Here is a 15725-nt window from a genome sequence, read left to right as displayed (position 1 = left end):
ATGAGCCTCTTGATGAAAGTGAAAGAGGGGAGTGAAAAAGTTGGCTTAAAACTCAACATTCAGAAAACTAAGATTATGGCATCCAGCCCCATCACTTCATGGCAAATAGATGGGGAAACAATGGATATGTGAGAGACTTTATTTTTGGGGCTCCAAAATCACTGCAGATGGTGACTGAAGCCATGAAATTAAAAGACGTTCCTTGGAAGAAAAGCTATGACTAACCTAGACAGCACATTAAAAAGCAGAAACATTACTTTACCGACAAGAGCCCCTCTAGTCAAAGCTATCGTATTTCCAGTAGTCATGTATGGATGTGAGAATTGGAGTATAAAGAAAGCTGAGTGCAGAAGAATTGATGCTTTTGAACTGTGGTGTTGGAGAAGACTCTTGAGAGTCCCTTGGACTGCAAGGAGATCCAACCAGTCCATCCTAAAGGAAATCAGTCCTGAATGTTTATTGGAAGGACTGATGTTGAAGCTGAAACTCCAGTACTTTGGCCACCTGATGTGAAAAACTGACTCATTTGCAAAGACACTGATGCTGGGAAAGATTGAAGGTGGAGGAGAAGGGGACGACAGAGGATGAGATGGTTGGATGGCATCACGGACGCAATGGACATGAGTTTGAGTAAGCTCCGGGGGTTGGTAATGGACAGGGAAGCCTGGCGTGCTGCAGTCCATGGGGTCGCAAAGAGACACGTCTGAGCGACTGAACTGAAACTGAACTCCCCGGTGTCAGGTCCTGGTCTTGACCTTCTACAATAGCGCCACGAGTGTGCGAGGTGGGTACTGCAACCCCCGTGTAGAGACCCGGGAACTAGGGCCAGCAGGGGAAGGGTGGGCGCCCTGGAACGCCCCTGGGCGGGGCCTCCGGCCCACCCCGCCCCGCTGGGCCGGGCCGGGCTGGACCGCACGGAGGCAGCTCAGTCCGCGTCCAGCGAGCCGCAAGGGCCATGGAGCCGGTGTCGCTGCAGGACTTCGTGTGCGCCCTGGACCCCGCCTCCCTCCCGCGTGTGCTGCGGGTCTGCTCGGGGGTCTACTTCCAGGGTGAGTGAAGGGCCGAGACCCCTCCGACCTCACGGCCCCGTCGCGGACCGCCTTCTCCCGACCGGGACGTTGGAAACCTGGGGCCTGCGCCCCAACTTCTCCGGGCCACGGCTTTTGCCTCCGTGGAATTGGGGGTGGGGGGTCGCTGATTGCCTCTCAGGGTGGCGATGGGAAGTCACTGAGCTCAGATACTCAGGTGAGTGGAACCGAGCCAAGCGGGATGGAACCGTCGGGCGCATTGCAGGAGGTCCGACCGTGCGGGGTCTCAGCACTCAGGCGCTCGCGACGCGGAGCTGTTGCTTGATGATTCTGAAACGCCAGGTCAGCCCTCCCTTCCGTGTACCCTTCGCTGCCCCACCTTGACACCTGTCTACATGTCCTATTCTTCCGTCCCTCTAGTCCCGCCTTTGCCCCTCTGCTCGGCATTGGGCAGTACTTGATTCGACAAGCTCTTCCGTTTGCAGCTGAAATGACTCCTCCTCCGGGCAGCCCTCCTGGCTCCTTGCACGCCCGCACATTTGCCCACCTGGCCGCAGCCCGCCTGGTTCACAGGGGTGGCGCACAGCTGGGGCTTCCTCAGTAGTCATTGCCTCAAAGATCTAGAGGGGAAGAACTGACAGGCCGTGAAGGTGAAGAGAGAGGTGGCAGCTCTGAGCGGGGGCGGGCGGGAGGAACTGTGGGCGGCTGAGTGGGGAAGGAGGAGGCGGCGGAGAGAGGGAAGCGAGAGTCTGGGTGGGGTGGGGGAGGCTCCTTCCTTAGAGAGCAAACTCCGCCTGAGTGCCCTGACCCATCCTGTTCCTTCAACCTGCTCCTGGTCCGCACAGGAAAGCGTTCTGAGGCTCCAAGTTGGGGTCACAGATCAAGGGTGAGACACCTGGAGGGCCCCCGGGGCAGGACCCGCCGCCAGGCCCGTTTGGGAATCTGAGGGATCTGGGTTCAAATCTCACTCTTCCTGTCTCTGGGGGCTTCCTGCAGGCATCTGTGCTGTTTGCTCTCCTCTGGACTCCCCCCTCACACACACACTGTGTCACAATGTTTGCGTTTCCTCATTCTGCTTCCCCAGCCCCACCCTGGGAGGCGGGAAGTGGAGGAAGTAAGAAAAGAACCGGACAGGGTGACAGCGTGGGGGTGGGGGTGAGCTGGAGAAGGGCCGATGGTGATCCTGGTGGGACAGGTGGCTCTGATCGCTGCGTGGTTCGGAGCCCCAGGTTGGAGGCAGACATCGGGGCCTGAGTCCTGGTAATGCCTTTGATTACCTGATCATCTTGGGCTGCCCATTCATCCTTGCCTAGTCTTGGTAAGTCCTTATATAGGAAGAAAGTCCTTCCCTCCAAGGACAGTCATGGGTCTTGAGCACGGTGATACCCCTGCAGTACTGGGCACAGCAGCGGGCATCGAGTCCATCTCGAGCACCAAGGCTGTTCTTACCAGCCCCGAGGGTCTGGAGCCTGAACTGTGTGTTGGAGCCTGAGTGTATTTTCCTGGGGTGGGATGGGGTTTTCATTGGTTTTTCGGGCCCTGCTGGGGCTGCCCTTGGTGTGAGGTAGAGTCAGGTGGCCTCGAGGTTTGCCCACCTGCAGTGTCTGTCCTTCCTTCAGCAGGATGGCGGGGTGGGGGCCTATGCACTGCCCGAGTGGAGAGATCTTTATCGAGCACCTTCCATGTTCTGGATGCGGCTTTAAGCTCTTGAAACCAGGAAACGTGGGGCTACTGTGCTTGAAAGTGGGGACCCGGAACCCTGCCTACAGGGCCCACCCTCTCAGTGGCCTGCCATTCTCTCCTGTGCTTCCTTTAAAAACAAGTCATTTGAAGAAGAAAGTGCCAGGGTGGGTGTTTGGCTGTGTGTGATCTCAGAGCCTCTCTGGGCTTGACTTTGCAGCTGTCTAATAAGGCAATTGGACTTCTCTAGTGACTCAGATGGTAAAGAATCCACCTGCAATGCAGGAGACCTGAGTTCGATCCCTGGGTGGGGAAGATCCCCTGGAGGAGGGCATGGCAACCCACTCCAGTTTTCTTGCTTGGAGAATCTCATGGACAGAGGAGCCTGGCGGGCTAACAGTCCATAGGGTCCCAAAGGGTTGGACACGACTGAAGCGACTTAGTATGCAATGAGGGAATTGGGATTTATGGGTGGTTTATTCATTCATGACTTACACACCCTGTCGAGGCTGGGCCTGTGCTAGGTGAGCTGGATCAGTCCTGCTGTATGAGTTAAGTTCCAGAGGCTGGCGGTTGTGACCACAGAGGGGTACAGTCAGTGCTAAACGCAGGCAAAGTGGCATCGATGCTGCCTGAGGACAGCTGAGCCTGTGGGTGCTGGGCAGGGAAGACAGGGAAGGGCATTCCAGGTGGTGGGAACAATGAGGGCCAAGGTGTGGTGAGTGACGTCTTGGGGGAACAGAGCCCTGGCCCCCAGTGACTAGCATTTGCTGAATGGGCGAAACTGAGCTTGCTGTGTCTCCGCAGGCTCCATCTATGAGATCTCTGGGAACGAGTGCTGCCTCTCCACAGGAGACTTGATCAAGGTCACCCATGTTCGCCTCCAAAAGGTGGTCTGTGAGAACCCAGGGACAGGCCAGACCACCGAGCTCGCTCCCAATTTCCAGGGTAAGCCGGGCACCTCTGCCTCCCTGAGTGCCCCGGAACCCTCCAGGCACACTCTCGGACCCACTGGACCCCCCACACAAACCCCCAGCCCTCTGGGTTGGCCCCCACGGCCCTCACACCCACTGCCACCCAGCCCCGAGGCGCAGATGACCCCTGAGTGCTCTGACGGTGCCCTCAGCCGGCGTGGCTGTGTGCTCTCCTTGTCCATCTCTGATGACGTCTGCCTCTTGGCGGGGACTTTTCCTGTTTTGTGTCTTTGACCACGTGCCTGTTTTTGTCTTCATTCCCACATCCACTCACCAAACATGTATTGACTCTTGCTGCTCACCAGGCCTTGTGCTAGGGGCTGGGGGGTGTGTGCTCAGGATGAATCAGATACAGCCTCCTCCAGTGGGGAGCTTCCAGGATGGCAGGTAGGAGGACAGCAGAGGTAGGCACCCGTTTAGAGAGGGCTCTGGGTGTGAGGGGCCTGCCTCAGAGGTCTGTGCGGGCTTCCTGGGGGAGGTGGCGCCTGAGCTGGACCAAGGATCCCAGCTAGAGGGAGTGGCATGTTCACATAGCACAGTCACTGCAGGAGGCGTGCGGCGTGGTGGACCACAGGCCCAGACGCTAAAACCAGCAGCCTGGGCAGGAATTCCCAGGTCTGCCGGCTACTAGCTGTGGCTGTGCTGAGTTCCCATGGTCTCTCTGCCTCTGCTCCATCTTCTGTCATGAGGGAGTCAGGATTGATGGCATCACTTACTCAATGGACATGAGTTTGAGCAAACTTCAGGAGACAGTCAAAGACAGGGAAGCCTGGCGTGCTGCAGTCCATGGGGTCTCAAAGAGTCGGACACGACTGAACGACTGAGCAACAAGGTTGATGTGAGCATTAAATGAGTTGCCACATATGATGCGCTTAGAACAGGACTGGGCTCAGAGCAGGTGCCCTCTGAGGGCTTGTTCTCAGTATGCTTTCCTGATTTTAATCCCTGAAGTACAGTTTTGTGAGTGAATGTTTTTGTTTCTTAGGAGATGCACCAAATATTAGGAGTAATATTTAGATATAACGGGGCATCAGGTCTATCAGGGGCCTGGTGAGGGCTTGGGTTCCAGGTGAGGAACAAGAGGTGGGGAGGTGAGTGGAAGCCAGACCACTGGCGGAGGCTTGTGTGTGGCACTGATCCATTTCAGTCTTTATTTTGAAGGCATTAACTAGCCAAAGAGGGTTTTAAAAAGGGAAGTGATATGTTTTGTTTTCTATTTTGAGGATTTTTTAAAAACTTGAAATAATTTCAGACTTACAGAAGACTTTCTAGAATTCTTATATACTGTTTATCCATATTCACCAATTATTAAGCATTTTGTTACATTTGTTTTCTCTGTATATTATATATACATATACATACATATGAACATATATTACTATATATGTGTGTATATATATAATCTTTTTATACATCTATCTGTGTGTATGTATATATATATGTATCTTTTTCCGAACCATTTGAGAGTAAGTTACAGACATGATGCCCCATTACATCTAAATATTACTCCTAATTCAGTGTATCTCCTAGAAAACAAAGGTGTTCACTCACAAAGCTGTAGTTGAGTGATTAAATTCAGAAAATCCAGTATTGATACAATACTACTGTCTAGCCCACAGTCTGTATTCAAATTTCACCAGCTGCCCTATAATATATCCTTGATAGCCTGGTGTTTGCCTTGATTCAGAATCCAGCCCCAGATCACACATGACATTCAGTTTGGCCTCCTTTAGTCTCCTTCAGGCTGAAATAGTTCCTCCGCCTGCCTTTGCCTTGATATCAACGTTTTTTGAACAGTCCAGATCAGTACTTTTGCAGAATGTCCTTCAGACCGAGTTTGTGTGGTGTTTCCTTGAATAGATTTGTGTGGAGGGTTTCGGCAGGAAAACGTAGAAGTGATATTACCTCCAGACATGGGGTATCTTAGGCCAGTCTGGTAGCAGAAGAATGGACAGGGCGTCGGGAGGAAGGGGAAAGGGGTGGTCAGAGGTCATTGGCCAGTAGCTCTTGGGTTTCTAGTTTGGGAGGGACAATGGCGCTCGCCCAACCAGGACAGGGTGACGGGAGCTGGTGTGTGGAAACAGAGCAGTGCTAAGGTGTCTGGGGGCAAAGATGGAAAACTTTAGAGGCAGGAGGGGCTGGGAGGTGGGAAAATGTGGCAGTCAGCGTGTCTGTCCTGTTCTGTCTCTGGTGACAATCCCTCTGTGTCTGTGTTGGAAGGAACCGTCCCCAGCCCTGCCCCTTGCTGTCCATTCGCAAATGGTTACTTGCTGCCTCTAGTCCCTCAGCCCTGCAGCCCGGATATGCCAACACTGGCCCACCTTTGACCCCTGTCCTTGGGATTCTGCCTGGTTCTCTGCAGCCAGACCTGGGTGTGGGGTTCGCAGCCCTAGGCTGAGCAAAAGCCTGCCCCACCCTGACACCCCCTGCTGTGCCCCCACAGGCCTCTTCAGCTCCCTCACCGGCCCCCAGAGCTATGGAACCCTGGAAGAGCTGGTCTATGCTGCAACCCAGAGCTCCAAGTCACTGCCCATCCGCTTCATGTCGACCCACAGAATCGCCACCAAGGCCAGGGTGGTGCCTCAAGAGCAGCCCCTCAAGCTGGAGGCTGTGGAGATGCACCAGGGGGCCTGCTGTGCCCGCTGCGTGCTGGACTCCGGGGCCCAGCAGGTCTTTCTGCACCTGCCCTTGTCCCAGCAGGGGCCCTTCTGGAAACTGGAGCCTGGGCCCCCTCGGACCCTGCTCCAGGTGCTGCAGGACCCCACCGTGAGGGACACCCTTCTCACCTGCTCCGCCTTCCCCTGGCGCTCCCTGACCTTGAAGCCCCAGTATGAGGTCGAAGCCATCATGCACTGTGAGTTCCCTGGGCAGGAGGATGGGCGTGGGAGGCGGGAGGGACAGAGGGGTCCCAGGGGAGTTGCTTTGATGGACGATGCCCCCCCTCCCTATGGATAAACCAGGGATTCTGGGTGGTTTACCTGGTATATACAATGTAACGGAGTAAAGATTCCCCAGCAGTGGAAGTTGGGTGCAAAAGGAGATAGGAAAACAGGGTAACTTGAGTGAGATCCCATATAGTTTATAAAATTGGGCAACAGTTGGGTTGTGCGCTTGTCCACTGCTAGGAGAAAGAAACAGTGTTACCAAGTGAAACCTTGAGCCTTTGCTCTGGAGAAATGTATTTTCCTGTTTCTGGGGAGGGCAGGATTGTTGGTGAAGGGCCTCCTGTATGGGAAGGCACTGTCTGGCTGAGTCCCCTGGCTGTTTCATAGGTCACTTCTTAGGCGGGCTGGTGGCTGCACACACAGGGTTGGTGAAGCAGAGGCAGAACCTGCCAGGTCTGGCTGGTTGGCAGCCACGCTGGAGCAAAGGTAGAAGAATGGGTGTATCTGTTGAGGTTCCCAGGGCACTCCCACCCCATTCTTCTACTTCCACTCAGGCTTGGCCTCCAAACTGGGCAGACCCCTGCCTCATCAACCCTGCTTTGGATGCTACCAGAAGCCTCACTGAGGACTGTCTTAAGAAACAACCTATGCTTTGTTTACTAGTTTGTTTTTGTATTTTTTAAATAACGAGTTGGCTGCCCTGAAGAATAAGGCAGCTCAGGTAATCTAGAAAACATTCTAAAGGAAAAAAAAAAAAAAAAAAAAAAAATATATATATATATATATATATATATATATAATGAGCCCACATCTGCCCATCTCCCAGCTTCAACCAGTTATCAGCTCGTCTCGCACAGAGCAAAAATCCCAACCATGTGACCTGAGGGAAGTCACCACCACTCTTCGGAGTCTCAGTGTTCTCATCTGCAAAATGGGAACATTCCCTGTTCTGACTTCCATGTGGTACGACTCACACAACACAGTGGGTAGGCCAGTTTTCCTCATTCTCTTAGAGTTTATGCACTTGGCACTTTGAGCACCAGGGCAGGATGTTATCCAAAGCCATGCAGTCAGTGTTTTTCTTGATTTGACTTTATCTATTCAAATCCAGAAAGGATTTGGAAAGACAGCTTATATTCAAAATTATATTGAAATTATATAAAATTTGAATATATACAATTTGATATATTTAATTATACACAATTATCTTAAAAATTCAATTAAAATTTTAAAAGTTAACTGACTGGATAGTCAGTGATATTAAGGAATTACCAAATTATTATTTCTATGTGAGCATTGCCTAGTTATTATTAAAATTTTAATTATCCCTTTTTTAGCAATACACACTGAAATGGTCACAGATGGCAAGATATAATTATTCTGATTCAAAGTAACCCAGTGGAGGGGGAATGGATAGATGGGGGTATAAATGAAAGAAGATGAGCCACGGGTTTAAATGTTGAAGCTGGGTGACAGGCACATAAGGGTTCACAATACTATTCTACTTTTGTAAACATTTAAAACTTTCTATAATAACTTTTTATTAATTTTTAAAGAGTTTTTTTTTTTTTAATGTAGACCATTTAAAAAGTCTTTATTGAATTGGTTACAATATTGCTTCTGCTTTATGTTTTGGTTTTCTTGGCCACTAGGCATGCATGTAGGGGTCTTAGTTCCCCGACCAGGGGTCAAACGTACACCCCCCTGTATTGGAAGGTGAAGTCTTAACCACTGGGCCACCAGGGAAGTCCCTATAATAAGTTTTTTAAAAGAGGTAGAAGGAAAGGAGTGGGCGAAGAAGCTGGCACAATAGGAAAATGTTGGTAGGAAGGAAAAGACGGAGACAGGCAGGTCAGCAGACCCAGACCTCTGAGGGGAGGAGGGCGTGGGCCCGGGCTGACTTCTCCCCTCCACAGTGCGCAGGACCATCGTCAAGATCCCCTCCACCCTGGAGGTCGACGTGGAGGACGTCACCACCTCCTCGCAGCACATTCACTTCATACAACCGCTGCTGCTGAGCGAGGCCCTGGCCCGGGGAGGCCCCTTCCCCCTGGCCACAGAGATCCTGGAAGTTCCGCAGGGGTCCCCTAACTTCCTCAGCCCGTGGCTGAGCTCCTTACAGAAGGGCCAGAGGCTCTGCCTCCATGGCGTGGCTTCACCGCCCTGGCGATTCCTGGCCTCGACCAGGGGCCGGAAGGTGCCCAGACACTTCATGATCTCCGGGGCCTACCGGGGCAAGCTGCGGCGGCGGCCGAGAGAGTTCCCCACGGCCTACGACCTCCTGGGTGCTCTCCAGCCGGGCCAGCCGCTCCGGGTCGTGGCCACAAAGGACTGTGAGGGAGATGAGCTGGAGAACCTGGGGTTTGCATCCCTGGCTGTGGGTGACAGGCTGGAGGTGCTGGGGTCTGGCCAGGCCCTTGGGCAACATGAGAGAGACATAGATGTCTTGGTGTGTCAGCGGCTAGGTGAGCAGACTGGGGAGGAAGAGGCTGGGGAGGATGAAGAAGTGGAGGACCAAGAACAGATTCTGCTGCCCCTCTACTTCTCTGGCGGCTTTGTGGAGGAGCTGAGTGATGCCCGGCGCTACAGCCTGCAGGACCTGACTGCCCAGTTCTCACTGCCCTGTGAGGTCAAAGTGGTGGCCAAGGACCCCAGGCACCCCGCCGACCCTCTGCCCTCCTTCCCGGGCCTGCAGCTGGAAGAGAAGATCCTGGAACCCTTCTTGGTGGTCAGCCTGGACTCCGACCCCGAGATGTGCTTTGAGATCCCTCCCCGGTGGCTGGACCTGACTGTCATGGAGGTCAGGGAGCTGCCGGGCCAGCCGTCTGGGGCCCTCCCCATGGCCACAGTGGAGGAGCTGACGGAGGCCTTCTACTATCGCCTGCGGAAGCTACCAGCCTTCGAGAGTCAAGCTCCCCCGCCCAGGCCTCCAAAGAGTAAGGGCCTCAGTGAGCAGAAGAAGCAGATGAGCAAGGAGAAAGGCGTCAAGGTACCAAGAGAACCCCAGGGGGCAGGGAGGGGCCCTCTGTTGGCATCGTTCGAGTCCTGCTGTTCCTTCTTTGGCATCGCACTTCTCTTCCAGTCGTAGGGAACCTACAGTTTATAAATGTGCACACCAGGTACCCACTATTCCATCCTGACCATCCTGACATCAGTGTGATTATCCATATTTTACGGTTAAGAAAATGAGGTCTCAGAGACTCTGAGATGCGCCCCAAGTTACACAGTTCAGGGGCCCTGAACTGGAGCATGGCATTGCGACTCCAAGTTCACGGGGCTCTTCCTGTCTCTGCTAACCCTGCTGTCACTCCCCAGCTCACGCTGCAGCATTTTTCACCCCAACTGTCAGAGCAGCCTCTTCAACCCCTCCCCACTGATACCGGAATGGCCTCCCACATCTCTCCTGGTCGCTGAGGGGCCTCAGCCCCATTTTCTGAACCCTTCAGTGGCTCCCCATTGCTGGGGGTGATGGAATCCCTTAACATGGTATCCAGGGTCCTTTAGAGCTGACTTCAGCCTTGCCTTCCCAGGCCTGTTTTCCGTGTCAGCAGCCCACACTCCAACTCCTGATGCTCCCTCGATATGCCAAGATTCCCGCCTCAGCACTTCACGCAAGCCAGTCTTTTTGCCAGGAACGTTCTTCCTCCTTTCAGACTCCTGGGCAAGGCTCCGCTTAGATTTCTTCCAGGGCAGTGACAGTCGTTCCTTGTCTGCATTCACACTGCATGCTGTATGTAGCCTGGAGGTGGGGGGCTGTGTCGCTTTTTCTCTTTCTGGCTGCGCTTGGTCTTCACTGCTGTGCGCACTTGATCTAGTTGCAGCGGGCAGGGGCTACTCGAGTTGTGGTGTGTGGGTTTCTTTTGTTGCCAAGCATGGGCTCCAGGCGTGTGGGCTTAGCCATCTCGCAGTTTGTGGAATCTTCCCGGACCAGGGATTGAACCCACGTTCCCTGTGTTGGAGGCTGATTCTTAACCACTGGACCACCAGGGACATCCAGTCACGAAGTTTTAATCAGTTGTATTTGGTCTTTGGGGCTAGAACAAGAGTTCTGTGGGACAGGCTCTGCTGACTCCAAGGCAGGTGGAGAAAGTGAGAAAAACTTTCTCCAGAGAAAAACTCACTGTCAGTGAGTCTGAATGGAACCAGACTGAATCACAACAAGGGGGAAAGAACCAAAGAGTCAGAAACACGAAGTTTACATCCCAGCTTCCTCACTCTGCGGCCTGGACCTCTGCTCTGGGCACGTTTCCTCACTAGTGAGCCTGAGAGAACGTTGCTAATTCTCAGTGCGGTTTTGTTAGCCTCAGTTGGTAAAGAATCTGCCTGCAATGCAGAAGACCCCGGTTCAATTCCGGGGTTGGGAAGATCCCCTGGAGAAGGGGAAAGGCTACCCACTCCAGTATTGTGGACTGTATCGTCCATGGGGTCACAGTCGGATACCACTGAGCCACTTTCACTTTCACTTGTTGGGTGCTTACTCTGGGGCAGGCACCTTATATGCAGCTCCACCCAGCCCTCAACGACCTCCCTCTGAGGTGGGCACTGGCAGTTCTTTTTATGGTTGAGAAAACAAGAGGCACAGAGAGGTAAAGGAGTTTACCTCAGATCACACAGAGCTTCCCCAATGACTCAGCAGGTAAGGAACCCACCTGCCATGCAGGAGACATAGGAGACTCTGGTTTGGGGAGATTGGGGGGATCCCCTGGAGGAGGGCATGGCAACCCACTTCAGTACTCTTGCCTGAAAAATCCCATGGACAGAGGAGCCTGGAGGGCTACAGCCAAAAGGGTCACGGAGTGTTAGACATGACTGAGCGACTAAGCGTGCGCGCGTGCACACACACACACAGCTGGCAAGTGGCAGGCTGGGGGTTGAAATTGGGTCCAACCACATGGCCTGAGCACCTACCTGCCATGCTTTGCTGATAAAGGGTGTTGGGGCGTAGGGGAGAATGAGTTGTATAAAAAGCACTTTGTAAACTGTTAACAAGCCTATTATCTTGGGATGTGGAGAGACTTGTATTTGTACTATGTGGGGAGGTAGTGGGATGGTGGTGGAAGTTGAAAAATGACCCCGAGCCATCTCAGCCCCAGAAGGGACTCCTATCTGTGGGGCAGCGGGTAGGGTAGCTGTTTTCTGACAAGCATCAAGAATAGACTAGGACATCTGAAACGCAGGCAGGCCTGTGACAGTGTTGGAAAGAATGCGGTACAGAGCCGAGACCTGCGCCCCAGCCTTGGTTTCTTTGGGCCCGTTCCCTGCTTGTTGTCCTAGAACCAGCAACTTCCCCTCCCCGGGCACGGGTGTTCTCTGCTGCTCACCAGGGCGCTGTACTGTTTGCTCTTGAAAGCATGGCGGGAAAAGCGGTGGCTTTACTTTTGTTCTTTTTTGGCTGCGCTGGGTCTGCATTGCTGGCCGTGGGCTTTCTCTCGTGGTGTGCTTTCTTCTCATTGTGGCTGCAGTGGCATCTCGTTGCGGCACGTGGGCTCGAGCACAGACTCAGTAGTTGTGGCACACAAGCATAGTTGCCCTGTGGCATGTGGGATCCTCCCAGGCCAGGGATCGAACTCGCGCCCCCTGCACTAGCAGGTGGGTTATTAACCACTGGACCACCAGGGATGTCCCGAGCAGCAGCTTTTTAGAGGTCACAGACCTGTTCTGGGCCCCAAGCTTGACCTGGCCAGAAATCCCTTGTGAGGTGTGGTGTGGCACAATTTCACTGAGCCTGGTTCCTTACCTACAACTGGGGACTCAAACAGCTCCTCAGAGAGTGAAATGGACTGACATGCATACAGTGTTTGGCACATGGTGTGTTTAGCACATGGGAGGGGTTCAGTAAAAGTCCTCTTCCTTCTGGGACGCTCCTCAGCCCTGCACTCTTGCTCTGAGGCTTTGTGACTACATTTTGTTCCTTCGGCGACAGATCTGAAGGACGATGACCAAATCCCCGTGGAAAAATGCGACAGATCTGAAGGACGATGACCAAATCCCCGTGGAAAAATGCAGGGACATTTTCCTGTCTGGCCCCCAATCCCATCATCCCTAATTCTGACCCCCTTTTTCCCCTGCCAAAGAACATTTCAAATGCTTGTAGCAAAAACTCCTGGTGTTCTGAGATGTGCTACTCTGAAAGGGAAGTTCAGAGGGGAGCAGAGGAAGTAACAATTGGAGGAAATTGCATTTTGTGGACTCTGCCACCCTGTTTCTTGAGACCCTGCTGACTTCTGCTTTTTCTTCCATGTAGTCCTCTCAAGTCTCAGAATTGCAGGAACCACCTCTGCTGCCTAAACTCAAGACGAAGTCCTTGCCGAAGGTCACCCGGGACAGTTCCAATTTATACAGTGAGGTTCCTGGCCGCAAGAAGGGCCGCAGGCCCGCTATGCCCATCACTGAAGATTCAGGTGAGTTCCCTCAGCCCGTTCATCCAATCCTTGCTTCTCCCCTCCCCCACACCCTTCTGCTGCTGCTTTGCCTCTGAGGGCACCAGCCATACCCTCAGCAGGGCCCTGCCTCTGGGCAGACCCTTCTGCAGTCCTAGTTGGATGCACAGGCTTATATGGGGTGAGCTTAGGCTGAAGGATCCTTACTGTCCTTCACCTAGGGGCTCCAGGGCCCTGGCAAGCAAAATGACTTCATCCAACTACCCTCCCCAACACACACAGGAAGGTTGGCAAAGTGTGCAGACACAACCAATTGTGGCTTCTGGGCTAGCAAGGACCTTAGAGCATCTAGACCAAACCCTCCCTGTCCAGGGGGTGGAAGTGCCCTAAAGATGGGAAGCAACCTAAGGCCGAAGATCCTTACTGACCTGGATTCTTTTGCAGATGATGAACATGATTACGAAGAAATAGCTGAGCAGTTTTCGAAAACCCTCTAGGCGCTGGAAGAACCTTACGTCCTAACTGCTGCTTCTCAGGGAATCTGAGATACCAGCTGACAGTTACAGGCTTTTAGAGGACCCTGGACAAGACCTCTCAGAAATCAGACTGTGCACGAGGAATGGCTGTCTGAGGACTGACTGGAAACCTGCACCAGCTCCCCTCAGTTCCAGGTTCCTACCACCCAGAGCTGGCTTCTCTGGGCCCAGCATCTTGCATTCGGCTCTCTCAGCCTCAGAGCTTTGGTATCAAGTAGCCGACTGGGTTCTACTCAATCCTGCATCTGCAATACCAGCTGCCCCACTAGTTAGTGCAGGAAGGAATCCAAGAGACTGCCCACCTGGATGCTGGCAGCACAGTGCCTCCTGCCTCTGGGGACTCAATCCTGATCACACGCTGCAGTGAGAGTTTTTTTAAGACACATACCACCCCTGCTCCACTCTCGTCTCCCCCTCCCCATCCCCAGCTCTGAGCCTCTGAGGGACCAGGACTGTCTTCCTCATCTCTGCAGCACCCAGCACATGAACAGCTAGAGGTGACTATAATTATTTTACAAAACCAGAGAATAAAAATTACATCTGAGCTTCTAGAAGAATGATAATCATGATCACTTATTAAGTTGCATCTATGTGCCAGACTTTTTACAAGCCCTACCTAAATTCTCAACTCTCTTGAGGTAGACAATGGCAGGATTGTCAGCAGAGGACAGGATAGACAAATAGATGGTAGGAGTCTCCAGCTGAGGTGGGAGCTGAATAGAGGGTCCAGTTTCCACTCCTGGATTCTATGCATTACACCTCAGTGTCCTTCCTTTGTCTGCTACCATCCCTCTGGCTCTCTGGACCCATGCCCCACCCTAGCACAGAGCTCTCCAGGTGACCACTGCACGGTGACTATTGCTGCTGGGCCAGTCTCCAGTACCTAGCATTCATCCTTGTCTTCACGCCAGTTCCCATGCCCTCCTCTGCAGACACAGTTTGTACTACACAGCGGACCCTGAGGATAGAGCACTCTGGGAAAAGCAGTAAGCAAAAAAAAGTTCCTCCTGGGTACAGAACCCCTAGGGGTCAGGAGCACATGCAAAATGGCAACAGTTTTCACTTTCATGTCTGCATTGGATTTTGGCACCAAACTGAGTAAGGTCACAAAAGGGAGGCACAGGAGAGGACCACCAGTTTCCACAAAAGGGGATTTCTGAGTGGCCAAATGCTACCATGAGGAGAAAGGCAGTGATTTCCCAGTAGGGAAAGCTGGGCTTACAAGGAAAACATGCTTGAAAACCACGTTGTGAATGTCTTACCAGAGCAACGGGGGCAGGCAGGGAACGGACCAGAGGCAGACACCACCCTCAGGGTGCTTGTGCCGTCTTCCCTCCATGATAAACCACGGGGTGGGGGGAGGGTACTATAGTGAGGTTAGTGTCCCCCACCCCCTGGCAGTAATCTCCAGCGTGAATGCGCATGATGACTGACTGGGAAACCAAAGAATTACAGCTGACCCTGGAGCAACAAGGGGGTGAGCGTGCTGACCCCCACAGTCAAAAAATCCTGATCACTTTACAGTTGGCCTTCTGTATACACAGATGCAACCAACTGCGGATTGTGTAGTATGTACTTATTGAAAAAAATCTGAGTATAAGTGGACCTGCACAGTTCAAACCGTGATGTTCTGTATTAGTATCCCTTTATATTTATTTTTAATATCCTTTTTCATTTTTAATTTTTGAATGTTTTGTAATACACATAACAAACTAACATAGTAACAGATATAAATAACTGTTAAATAAAGGAATGTAACTTGGAGATGCATGCTCAAAAATGTATCAAGGGTTTTTAATTTCTCTCAACATTTCCCACCTGTACACCTAGAAAGACCTTCCTGAGAGGAGGCTGGACTCATGGCTTGGCCATGACACTGGGGATTTCTGAGAGCTTGGGTCACAGTGCCGTTCTGCTGTCTCAACAGTATGCCAAGAGAACACTGCATACCCAATGTCCCAGGTGACCACAAACATCCAAAACTGTACGTTCCCCCGGCCTGAGCAGGTAGAAGCTCTAGAGGCTGGGGTTTCATTCTGCTGAGGAGTGGCCCGCCTCTGCTCAGTCCCAAGGGCCTCTGTGGTGCTCGGGAACCACAGAACTCGTGTAAGATCATGTCAATGCCAAGATGGCAGGGAACTCTATCACTGGGCAGCTACTCTGTGTTACGGGGAATGTGGAGTCGCAACACCTGGGACACCAGTCTCTTGCTTTATACTCCTGGAAGTTGGCAAATGGGCCG

At 52.6% G+C, this 15725-nt stretch overlaps 1 protein-coding gene across 1 annotated transcript; it reads left to right on the top strand.

Moving 5' to 3' along the window:
• Positions 1–943: 943 nt before the first annotated feature.
• Positions 944–15658, top strand: THEMIS2 (thymocyte selection associated family member 2). Its single transcript, XM_055573980.1, has 6 exons — positions 944–1049; positions 3516–3656; positions 6126–6536; positions 8484–9556; positions 12812–12968; positions 13392–15658. Exons 1-6 carry the CDS (start codon positions 956–958, stop codon positions 13442–13444), a joined length of 1929 nt encoding a protein of 642 aa, XP_055429955.1. The 5' UTR covers positions 944–955; the 3' UTR covers positions 13445–15658.
• Positions 15659–15725: the final 67 nt, after the last annotated feature.

The sequence above is a fragment of the Bubalus kerabau genome, chromosome 3 (genome assembly GCF_029407905.1).
Source record: "Bubalus kerabau isolate K-KA32 ecotype Philippines breed swamp buffalo chromosome 3, PCC_UOA_SB_1v2, whole genome shotgun sequence".
Classification (NCBI taxonomy): Eukaryota; Metazoa; Chordata; class Mammalia; order Artiodactyla; family Bovidae; genus Bubalus; species Bubalus kerabau.
Note: the sequence above shows the minus strand (reverse complement) of the source record. Positions and strands in the feature narration are given on the sequence as shown.

Excerpts from the sequence above, each read along its gene's own strand:
- THEMIS2 (XM_055573980.1), top strand. The coding sequence starts at position 956 with ATGGAGCCGGTGTCGCTGCAGGACTTCGTGTGCGCCCTGGACCCCGCC. Across the intron at positions 3,657-6,125 it reads GCTCGCTCCCAATTTCCAGG|GCCTCTTCAGCTCCCTCACC; the intron begins GTAAGCCGGGCA and ends GTGCCCCCACAG. Across the intron at positions 9,557-12,811 it reads GCAAGGAGAAAGGCGTCAAG|TCCTCTCAAGTCTCAGAATT; the intron begins GTACCAAGAGAA and ends TCTTCCATGTAG.